Below are 12842 nucleotides of genomic sequence, written 5' to 3' on the forward strand. Positions count from 1 at the left end.
ATATGACCATGACTATTCTAGTTCTAAAAGCTAAGATATGAAATTGCTTCACTGTATACAAAGTCTTCCCTCTTTAGAGTGACAGGATGATAAATTTCATTGTTTCCAGAGAACAAACCAACATTCTCAAAGGAGATTTATGAACATAAACAGTTAAGAAGACTTGATAGCTTCAAGCTGGTATTTTGGCTTACGACACTAAGCAGCAGTGTGTATATTTACACTTTGTTGTCATTTTTGTGGACTGGCTGTAGTTTCTGGCTTAGACATGGAACCTGAGCTGGTTTTCTTCTCTGATCTGACCGCTTTAAACGTCTACAGGTTTTCTCCCACTGACCCGATTGTCAGCAGTTGAATCAAATGGACCCAGCAGACTGGTTCCAATCTGACACAACCGTTACGTCTGACTGTTATTCCACCATGCGTCATGTAATCACGGGGTTTGTGATCACTGTAGGTCTCCCCCTCCACAGGAAGGTCAAACACACGAGTCAAACGTACATCAAAATGACTGCGCCAGCTCATAGCACCGTCATTAGCACCCTCTGATGCAAGCATGTGCTGCTAATGTATAAACACCAAGGGTGGAGAGTTGTAGCGAAGAGGAACCTGCGGGATCCAATGCAGTGGCAACAACCCCTTCAATGGCCCCACGACACACATCCATGTACACACAGTGATGGCAGCTGATGTGAACAGTAGAAAAGAAGTACAGCAACAGAGTTTAATTACAACAGAGAAAGAAAAGATAACATGAGCAATAAGAATGAAAAGAGTTTCCTTTTTTGAAAGATAAAAAGATTCGTCTCAATGATCGAGATCCCTGTCGGTTCAACCAAAAACAAAGCCACCTTTCCTCAACATCACACACGCCCACACACTCATTATTTTCCTTTAGCCTTTTATCCAATTAGTCTCCTCTTCACTCCACCTGCACTTATCCCGTCGATCCTTTTCTTTCGAGGTTCCTTCCAAAGCTTTTATCCTGTCAGCACAATTCCCACTTCTGCCATCTGACAGATAAGTTTTGAATCTCAGTGGGATCATGTGATGTGAAAAATATGAGCGCTTATTGTGTTATCGGGTTACAAAGAGCTGTTCACAAAGAGTCGGATTTCTAGGTTAACCAAATGGCTCCCATAACCGACTTAGCAGTTGAGAAGAGTTAATGCCGAAATACAAAAATTACATGAATTATCTGGATAGTCAACCCTGCACTGTAAACCCTGCTTAATGTTTTGTAGTATGATAAAAAAATTTAAAAACTACACTTAGAATGCCTAAAATATGCAAGAAATTCTCACTATTTACACAAAAAATTGTCTGAGTACCTCAACCTTTCTTTAAGGATGAAAACAAATAAATGGGAGAAAAATGCTGTAAACTTTGATAAAGGTCGTACTTTTGAACCCAGCGAAGGACTCGCGAGATTATTCCCATTTACTAAAGAATATCTCTCTAGCATTTATCCGATTTTTAATTAAGCAAAAAAGTGCAAAGTACCTGAGGTTGACCGATGTGTTTAAACACCCAAACCCTTCTGAGTTTTTAGTTTTAATACATTCATTGAACGGGAAAAAAAATGTCAGATTTTCACTGAACAAATTCAGGAAGGTCGAGGTTATTATTAACGGGTCCATCGCTAGCTACCATGTAATGACAGAAGAAAACAGATGGCCAATGTATGTGAGAATCATTGGGGTTTGCTAATTTAAATAGGAAGATAATAATGTATGTTTTATAAACATTAAACATAAATAAGATGGTGCAATTAGTGGCAAACATCTCCTGTTTAGCTGTTTTTTTAGTTTACATTCTACATCTTGTTTTTTTTATAAATGCCTTATCTATTTAGGCATTTACTGTGCCTGCAGTTGAGAACTCAGAGTACAAACTCCATTGTACATTTTGTGCATAAATTTGAATTTAATTGAATATGATTATCCAAAATATTAAAAATAAACTTACACCATATGGGGAAATCCCATTGTAGGCAACATAATAGAACAGATTAGAATGTTGTCTTTGTTATTCCAAAGACAAAAACATTGAAGCATAATTCTAAATATAATAATACTGTCAAATGACATTAAAAAACATGACTAAGTACAATATGTAAAGGTTCAAAGAGCAAAGTGTCTGTGCTGAGAGCTGTGGAGGTTCAGAAGGTGATGTGACCTCTGAAGCGAGAAACTGTTTTCGATGGAAGAGTGAAAAACGTGATTGTCCAGAGTGAGTCGAGCCACTTATGATGCCATTTGGCCAGCTCTTCAGACAAGCTGCGTGGATGTCCTCAAGCTTCGGATGCCGTAACCTCACCATCCATTTTGGTGTCTTGATTATCAGCTGCAGGCTCCGTCTGCCTGTAGCAGTGCAGCTGGAACAACACACTCTCCAAAACAGTGTGTGAAGACAAATTCTATGCTGCAGTGGTTAAAACATGTGTTGCAGCCAATGTCTTTGGAAAGATCTTAAAAAGAAGATGATGTTTTTGTTTTTTACTGTGAAGCACTGAACCACCAGGCAAGAGAGAGTACATAAAGGATTTAACATGTGCAACAGGACATGGACCTCTCTACATGTCCGCTTTGATTTTTATCATTGTAACAGGCTTACAGTGGTTGTATCCTCTACAAACTCAAGGAAAAAATTTGAGGTGTTATGCATACAAAGATGATTGGGCTAAGCACACAGCCTTGAGTGAATCTTGCTTATTTGACAGTTTATAATCAGCACAATATGCAATGCATGTTTACATTCAAGTACAGAAGTGAGACATTTGAGTTTCTCTAAACAGGTTACTGCATATACGAATGGCTTGAAATTCCTCCAAACTGCAACATCTAACTCTTTTTTTTCCCCCGGTCTGTCTAAAGGTGACACAGTCACTTTTCAGATTTGTATATCCTCTAATCCAATTTTAAGCTCACACTTTGGCTCAGAATACACCATGACAGGTGTATTTTTAAATGTGTGCGACCCAAAAGACACGCAGAACCTCAAGGCAACTATGCCACATTAAACAGGTACAATTAAAGCGAGAGCACACAGATTCAAAAGGTAAGAAAAGGGGCCGCAGGCTGCCCACTGTCAGGAGCTGCACACTGTCTGAACATCTGCTCCTGACACAGATGGACCTCAGCATGTAAAGTGAAGAGGAGGAAGAAAAGGAGGAGGAGGAGGAGGAGGAAGTTGTGTTTGCACTTGATGCTTTATCCTATCTGAATACATCTGGGCTTATCAGTATGCAAAAACAACTGGACACACACTCGTGGTGTAGAACATGTCAACATGTGAAGGTCAAACTTGGATCCAACCAACACAAGTTTATGTAAGCAACTACTACTTATTCATATGTAGCTTTATGGATATGAAAACTAGATCCTTACAGTGTAGGCTGACATTTTATGAAATAGATTTTTATGAAAACCAGGGAAAACAAAAAGGAATCATGTATGTCTGGTCATGGTGGAGGCGAACTCTATTGATCCTAGATGTAACATGTTGGTAATGGTGCCATTTTATGCATTGAATGAATCATAAATGAGTTTGGTTTTCATTCAGGCCCTTGGGGCTCCGAGGTCGGAGACCCTCTCTACACTTGACATGTGGCAGATGTGATTTGGGGGTTAGAAACGCAACCATCACTCCATGACATGTTGAAAAGCATTTCCATGGAGCAATGAGATCAGAGCCCACCCGCCAAATGCGAATGTGTTATTGAATAATAAAAGTCTCTTCAGGCATTTACATGCAGGCAAATGTTTTTAACCTCATCATTTTTCCACATTCTAAAGGATGCTGACACCAGACATTTATCTCAGCCATTTTTCTTAAAAACAGCCATGACATTTAATCAGCAGCTGACTTTGAATATATTCAATGTGTCATTCTTTGTTCCGTGTCTAAAACAACAATATGACTATTGATTACAATTTTCCACAGCAGTCATTGCTAACCAAGCCTCAAGTTGATTCAATTGTCTGATATCAGATACTACCAGACATTTTGTTTTGACAATTGATCAGATTTTTTTCTCCAGTAAGGATTGCAGGAGAAAAGACATTTCACAGTGTAACCCCACTGTGCAGGCAGACTGAGCTGTGCATAGGGCATCAATAATTAAAACTTCAATAATTAGACCAGGAAACCTCTGCTTCCAGTGCTGAATTAGATCAACCATGAAAAAAATATATAAATATAGAACTGATTTAGGAAAAAAAAAAATATGAAAGTCATTAGAGAACCCTTCAGCTTCTAGTAGTTTAGTTACTACAAACTCATTAAAGAACAGTAAAGTAGCTTCTTCTGTTTCTACCAGTACATGAGGTTAAATCATATTTCCTAATCCGTTGGCAGTTGATTTAAAGTACAATGTAAAATATTTAATGGCTAAAGAAGAGGCTCCTTTAACTGGCCGATAAGTTACATAAAGATACACATCTATATTTTAAAACGTTATTAAGACTAGACATCATGCTTCTTTATACTTCTTAAGAAACAAGTAAAATAATATATAATAAAATATAATTATTGAGGATTTTGTGTTTTGTTAAAAATAAAAAAAGAACCAAAAATGTTGGCATTCATTTCCAAATAGAACTTCTTCCTGGAATAGCAATTTACTTTTACTCCACACTTTCTTCATAGACATGATGAGCAAATTTAAGATATATTGTAATAATTTATTTATTCTGAAATGATGACATGCATTTTGTACATACAGTACAAATATTTAATCAATGGTTCATGGACCCATCAAGGTTTTTGGTGATAACTTATACCAGTAAACAGTCACCAACCCGGAATTTCACATAATTCAATTTTGCTACATTCTGGCCAAAAATAACCTAAACTAATGAGCACTTGAGAAATGATGCACATATGGGGAGTAAACATATGATAGCCCTGCTCACAGCGCTTTAATAAATCATTAGAAAACTATTAAATCTACTTATAGAAAAAGATTTGACTCATATCCTCACCACCAAATGGCTCCCACGAAGTTATTTCATTTTCATTCCAAACCCAACCCTTCCTTTCTTCCTGTACTCGTCGTCCTTCTTTCTCATCCCCCACCTCTCTGAGATGAAGACTGTCAATAGCCCATATATTGGACATACTGTACGATGCACTCACACTTATCCAGCCTGCAGCAGAGGGCTCTCTGGTTTGTGGCTAAACGGGGGAGATGGAGCTGAACAGAAGCACTATCTAATTATGTACCACACATTCAGACTCTCCATGTGTGTAATGTACTTACACTTTTTTAATTTAGCATAGCAGGTTTTCTAACATAAAAAAATGAGGTAAAGTGGTGAAATCATTAAGAAACTACAAGTTTTTATTTAGCAAACCAGCTAATGCCAACCAGAAGAAAAGTCTTCAGTAAAACCTTCCCGTTGACATGACTTTTTTTTTTTCCCCCAGTAATTTGATAAACTTCTTTTTATCTGAGGTTAATGTTTGCTATTAAACCAAAGCAGAAAGACATAAAATAATTCAAATTAGTTGATGTACTACCAGTTGTACTGTCATCTCAACATTCAGTTTGGACATACATCTTATAGTAGTCTTCTTTCAGCCTGCTGATCAGCAGTGTGTAGCAAACAGTCGGGGTTGGAATGTCACTGCACAGTATTACACAACGCTTCACACAGACTGAGAAAACGACGGTCAGTTCACATGTTTCTTTCATTAAAACCAAAGTAAGACGACACATTTTAACAGATTTTGGAACCAACTTTTTAAAATCTTGGCACGTCCTTTGTTCACTATTTGAGCATTGCAACGTGCCGTTCTTTTGGTTTTTCTTCAGAGCATTTCTATTTGACAAACTCCTCTGCAAAACTAAAGCCCATGTCATCTGAGCAGACCCACAACCAGCTGAAACCAACGCAGACAAACGTCAAGAAGTCAGAACGACTCCTCTGAATCGACTCCTCGCTGCTCTGCCTTTCTCAAAACTCGCCCTGACAACGTGAACAATGTAGAAAACACAAAGCAAAAGATTCCCACATCTGCTGCTTCACCTAAATCCAAGCGACTTTTCCCTTTTTCTCCCCTCTTCTTGTCATTTCTCACACACACCATGCAGTCACGCTCTTTCACACTCCATCTCTCCCCGCACTTGCGCACACGAACCGACGCTCCGACAGAGCGCTGGCTCTCCTTGGCAGCGAGCCTCTGGAAGAATGTTTGGCGCTACAAGCCTGAAGGAACACACGCCACCGGCGCAGGCTCGACACGCTGCCTCCTGGAGGCCTGCATGCTGACACAAGTGATGAATGAYGCTCAGCGGGGGAAATCAGAAAGGCCATGAAGTTATAAACGGTGAAGTCACTCCGTAGTCTTTAAAAAGGAAACACACAAACAGGGAAATATGTGCATGTAAAATAAAACATATATGTATACATTGAGTGGATTTGGCCTCAAATACAGGAATCTGAAAGAAATGGTTTTAAACATCTATTTTTCATTTCCATTTTTCACCTGGTACTTGCGAGAAAAGTTTGGGGTGGACATGACAATGAATACAGCGAAAGCCGGAGAAAAATTGGAAACTTAACAACCAGTAAAAATGCAGTGCATAGCAACAGGTGGGGGAGGAGCCTCTGAATGATCCTGTGTGCTTTATGCTGCCAGAGAAAACTCAGGTCACTTCAACGCTTCCTCCACTGAGGCGGGTACTACTGACTTTTTTTCTGATCTGAAACCATTTCCAACTTTTAAGAAGTTCAGAATATCTCAACACAGGCAACTGATCCATGTCTAAACGGTCAAAAAGAAAAGTTCTGGATGTACCATTCTGTTTACATTCTACTCTCACTAGGTGCGTTTCCATTAACCATAATCACAGAATGATGCCAATCTCAAAATAACACTTTTTTTACTTTTCTGTATCAAAATTATTTTTTTTATTTATTTATTTTTTTTAAAAGCTGCAAAATAAGTTTTGCAAAAACACTTGTGTGATGTGACTCGCATCGCACGAGCCACATGATCAACAACCAGATGTCGCCACTGCCGCAAACCATGAAGAAGAAGGTGGCAGGAAACAATAGGAGCATCTTGGCGCGGCATGTTAATGACTCATCACGTGAACAAACTTTTCATGTGTGATTTTAATTGTGTTTCATATTAAATGGAAACAACCCAATTGTGAAATTGTGTGCTTTCAACATTAGAGGAACATTGACAAAGTTTTGTACACATTCATAATGGAAACACAGTAACTTATGGTCAAGAGGCATAAATCTAGAGTGAAAGAACAAAAATACAGGGTTTCCTTCTGTGGGGTAGCTAGAACCACCATCAAAGATCAACATCTGACCTGGCCTCACTCTGGACCTCAAGCAGTTTGGATTCTGGGCTTCTCCTCTCTTCCTCCAGACTCTGGCACTCTATAATAGCTGTATCTGGTTCTGATGTAGCTTAGTACAAGGAATCCAATGACTGTAGACCATTACATCTGTATCAGCAATGACTCTAGGCACAGACCATGCCTTGCAAAACTCCAAGAAACTCTTGATTGGGCTTTGTAACCCAAACATCTTACAGTGACAGTTATTTCCTGTGTTTGTGCTAGATTTCTTTCAATAATTTTCCCTTTTTCTCTATTTTCCATTAATATGTTTGGTGATGAGTTTTTATGGCTTATCCTTCCYCGTGGAGGTTATCAACAACAGGCTGCAGCACAACTGTCAAGTCTGCTGTCGTCTCCATAATTGTGCAGAGTGTAACATGTAAAGTAACATTTCTCTGCTAAAAATCTGTTTTACCTGTCAGTCTTACTTTGCATTTTAACATTCTGAAAAACTGAGCTTGGGGTTTTTGATCATTCTAAGCCATAATTGTCAACATTAAGATAAATGAATAGTTAAAATACATCACTTTGAGTAAAACAAATTGCACACCTGTTTTACTAGCTCCTTTATTGAAATGGACAACTCGCTTATGCTTTCCTCCCTTTAGGATAAATGGAAACATGCGCTTACACTTGATGTTTTCAGTACCCATTAGTAGGCAATACTGACCACTCAAGCACCCTTATTATGCACAAATCAGTTGGTAAACTGGGAGTAAGTGCCTTAGTGGAAACTGGAATCAAACCTACAACCTTCAATTGGAAGATGACTACGGTACTTTAAACCACTGATCCATGGTGCACACAGGATTTCTCCCTAAACCTTGCAGACATTAGCCCTTAATCTGTCCTTTTATTTACTTCTTAATAAAGTGTATTTAATTTTGTAGATGCATTTTGTTTTTTTGCATTYGCAAACAAAAAATAAATAAATAAATAAAAGACCAGCKTTAACTAGTCAAATKTAAAACATTCGTAAGTTTAAAGTGGCAAGTGAATCTTATTTTATTTTATTTTATCATCTGGAATAAGTACACTAGCATTCCTAAAGTTGCTTTAAAAGTTTTTATGTTAGGGTGGGGAGCCGTCTGGTCGCATCACCTCTGGGGTTTATGAATGACTTTCTTATAAACTAATCATTTTTTCACGTTTTGCTTTTTAAAAAGAGCCTCATGCAAACTGGACCACAGAGTCGTGGAGTTACTCCCGGGTCTCCCTGCAGCGCAAAAAGAAAAAAAAAACTCAAAGTGAGCTGCGCATTGTTAACTTTTTGCACCAGTTTCCTGTTGGCGTACCTGGTTGGAGGTGTCGGGCGGCAGGTTTTTGATGAGGATTTTCCTCCTGTTGCTCAGCTCCCGGCGAGTTTTGGCCAGCCTCCTCTCGATCTCCTCCGGCTCCAGGTCCGGCAGGTCGCGGAGGCAGACGCCCGGCTCGGAGGGCTGCGCTGCGGCCGCCGCCGCCGCCTCCTCATCCTCCGGCTGCCTGCTTTCGGGGCTGTCCATGTCCGGGGAGAGCGCGCTATCCCGGGTGAGAGAAGAGTGAACGCTCGGCGGCTGGATGGACGAGGCTGCCGCCATCTTGGGAAGCTGAGAGAAAAGTGTTTAAAGAGAGAGAGAGGTAGAGAAATATAGACAGGGAGAGAAAGAGAGAGAGCAGGTGGGAGGCGTGTGCGTCCCAACAACCCAGTATAAACGCAACGATAACATTAATTTAAACTATTCAGAGCTAATAATTTACCCTTCTAGGAACTGAGAAAAATWATTATTTTATATTTACTTTATGTCAGCTCCCTTACTAAATAGTTTAATCCATATTTTTTGTCTGGTGTTATTCTTAATCAATAGTGATTCAAATGAATGTTGCAGTTTTTTTCCCATTTATTTATGAACATCATTTATGTAAAAAAAAAAAAAAGTTTTTAAATGTAGTTTGAAAAAACAAAATTGTTAGTTGATTTCTGCAGCTAGCACCTCGAACTAGTTGCGCCCCCAACTGTCTGTTCAGTGCACTACAAATAAGCTTAGTCAGAGTTCACCTTTGTTTCTATTCAACCTAAAACTTTTGTGAGCCTGATTTTAGGCAAAAAAAAGAAAAAATCGAATCAAATGAACCACATGTAGCATCTATAAAATGTTTTGTGTTTCTATAAAGAACTTCTACATTTCAGCTCTTATTCTCTAGCAGCACAGTTCTGAAGGGGGGAAAAAAAGGCATTCAGTGGAGAATTGCTTTTAGCCACCACAGCTCTCCTGCTCTCTGTGTGTGCATTATGTGGCTATGAATGCCTGCGTGCCTTCCCTCCTGTCTACCCAAGTCATCCAGTGAATGCCAACCTAGCAGCCAACTGAGCCAGCCTGCCTGCCTGCCCACCGTKGGTGGAAATCTGCTCCTGGCAAACACAAGGGGAGCAGAGCTCCCTGCCGAGTCCTCACAATGCCCATGTAGCTTCCGCAGGCAGCGTGAGTCGCTTACAGGAACACACGCTGTACACTCACATTCACATGCTGCATCCACACTCRTATAGRCACACAAGCATGTCAACTAGCACACATCAACCCACTTAGGAAATATTTAGACCACAATTGTGCCGAGGCCTTTTAGAGACGGTGAAACCSGGCTCCTCGTTCTCTCTCTCGCCATCTGTGTGGAGTGTTTCTTGGCAGATCGAAGTCCAGACAATCACAGTTGTCAGTGGGTGAAAATGATCTCACTTTGCCAAGTGGCTGAGCCAGTGTAACTAAAACTCAGTGACTGTACAGTGTGTGGACTGTTTGAACGCTTCAATTAGGCTTGTACTCAGTCCACTCCAAAGCAGAAAGGCCAAAGAAAGGGCAATGTGTGTAGCTCTGTTTCAAAATGAAGCAAGTTTATCATTTGGCTCTTGGTTTGTTCAGTTTCATTTTCAGTACTAAAAATACCAAAACACAGTTTCTGATGAAAATTATTCTTCATTGTGACACTGTGGGAAACTGATGTGTCTCAATGTTTTCCCAACCAATTTAGCTACAAGTATTTTGGGAAAATGTCTTTACCAGTTTTACACATCTGGACAATTTTTTTTTTGTCCATTCTTTTCAATACAACAAACCTCCAAGTCAGTCTGACCACATGGAAAGCATCTGAGATTATACATTTTTAAGTCTTGGCGTTGATTCTGAAATGCTTTTTGGTCTGGATAACATTGACGCAAATAAAGGTCAAAGAGACGAAGCGGACAATTTTAATTGTAAAAAGCACAAACGGTGATGAAATACCCGGTTTTAGGCTTTGTGTTGCTTCTACAGTGAGTAGCGATGGTGGACAGATTGATGGACATGAATCACCGAGCAATGGGTTTGTGGAAAGACAACAAGGACTTGCCTGTCACTTAAACAGGCTGATTTTTTTGGAGACGCATGAATCACCCCCCTTAGTGCTAAACAACGTTTCCATGAGAGAACAATTAATTTCTTCCCTCGGTCCCTTGGCAAAATGCGTGCCGGCAGAGTGTTACGGATAAATCACATCGGCCTGCAAACGCCCCACATGGTGCGGTTATGCAAACCATCCTTCCAAAGCTTTTTACCTATGCAGAAAGTCAGCCTCTTGTTATAATGGACTGCGCTTCACAAACTGAGAGGAGAAGAGATGTTAGACGTTCTCTGTGTAAAACACAAGAGCCCTGCCAATGCAGCGTGTCAGCCGGTGATTCACAGCCCTTTGGAGTGGGTGGCGGTGGAGAGGAGAAGAAGAAAGCGGGAACACGTTTTGGTGCTGCTGCTCGCTGGGACTGAAGAGTGCGAGGGCGTGGGTGGGCTGAGTGGCTGAGCGGGCAAAGCGGGCACCTGGGACGAGCTCAGTAGGCGTGAGGACGGGAAGGGAGAGAGAGCAGGAGGGGCCGGGAGGGAGGGAGGGAGAGAGAGAGGAAGGGCTTACCTTGAACGTCAAAGTGGCTCATTGTGTGGAGGAGTTGGAAGATTAGCAAATACACATGTGCACGTAGATTGTGCAGAGTGATTATGGATATGATCATCCCGCATTCCTTCCAGAAATGGAAGAGTTGGTTGGAAAATGATCTGCAGCTGTCTGTAGACTAGTGGTAGGCAGTTATCGTATCATTTATCCTTTATCATAATAAATTTATCATCATGATAAGGTTTAGAATTTTCGTTGTCACAATAAGTTCCAATTAATGATGTTTAAAATCCTCACAAACTGTCCGTATTGATGGAATTGTTAGTTTGACTATTTTCTCCACTGTTTTTACATTGAGAGTATCATTGATACCAATACATTGGAAAACTACTGCTGGTGTCTAACGTGAAATAAATCCCACCTCCTCCCAACACAAGCAGTTTATGTCGGCTGTCAGTAAATTACGACACTCCTTGCGCCGCTTACATTATTCTGAAAAATGGCGACAGCAAAAGTTGGGAAAAAATCACCAGAGTCAGTTAGTATCTTCTGTTGAGCATTCAGTACCCAATCAATGTATACATAATGATAATACAACATGTGTCTAATTCTACAGCTAAAAATTAACCAAGTATGAAAAAACTAAAACTACTATTATAACTAAAAAACACTAAACTAGAACTTAATATGTAACTAATAAAAACGGATAAAAACAAGGAAACATCTGAAAATAATTAAAACTAACCTATAATGAAAAAGCGAAAACTGTTATAACCCTGGTCCACATCAACCAACCTTCTGCAGACACAACATAAACTGTCACCGGTGCAGAGTGGATTCATTTCTCTTATGGCGAAGCAGCGATTAGAGGACATGTGACCCACTAAAAACAGCTGACCGACCCCAACACATGGGGGCAATATCCAAAAGAGCTCCCTGCCCAATTCATGTCCTAATTACAGCAGCCATGGACATACTGCATAAACTACTGCATAACATAAAGCATAAATGAGGCTTCTTTAATGAAAAATATATCAGACATCGAGAAGATTTTCTGTATTTTTCACAAAATCAAAGGAACAAAACATAAAAGTCAAATCAGTAGCAAACTGCAAATATTCTCCCTTGCATGCCGGCTCCAGATCGCCACACTGCTAATATGCATTGAGGAAAGTAGGACTGGGGGATTGGACGTCACACACACACACACACACACACACACACACACACACACACACACACACACACACACACACACACACACACACACACACACACACACACAAAGTGCTGCTGGTGCATGTCTGCTGCACCGGTTGGCAGAGCGGAGACTGACTGAAATGACCCGAGGGTGCTTGGACACCGAGCTCGGTGCTCTAATTCAGTGTTTTCCCTGACAGGGAGCAGCAGACAGCCCCAGGGATGGAGGAAGAGCAGGAGGAAGCTGACAGGGAGAAGCATGCATGGCTTTGAAGAGCAGAGTTGAGTGAATTCAGACTAACGAATCAGATATTTGGGACGTGAGGAGAGAGCTCCCATCTGTCAGGTCCTCAAAGTACTTTTTTTACCTCAAGGTGAAACT

At 40.3% G+C, this 12842-nt stretch overlaps 1 protein-coding gene across 1 annotated transcript in view; it reads right to left on the reverse strand.

Moving 5' to 3' along the window:
- The window catches only part of raver2 (ribonucleoprotein, PTB-binding 2), an 82334-nt gene extending 72670 nt beyond the window's left edge, over nt 1–9664 (reverse strand). The window contains exon 1 of the mRNA XM_008406157.2: nt 8662–9664. Coding sequence (XP_008404379.1) covers nt 8662–8943 — 282 coding nt within the window. The 5' untranslated portion in view covers nt 8944–9664. The remainder of the gene's footprint in view (nt 1–8661) is intronic.
- Between the last annotated feature and the right edge of the window lie 3178 nt (nt 9665–12842).

Source organism: Poecilia reticulata, linkage group LG4 (assembly GCF_000633615.1).
Source record: "Poecilia reticulata strain Guanapo linkage group LG4, Guppy_female_1.0+MT, whole genome shotgun sequence".
Taxonomy (NCBI): Eukaryota; Metazoa; Chordata; class Actinopteri; order Cyprinodontiformes; family Poeciliidae; genus Poecilia; species Poecilia reticulata.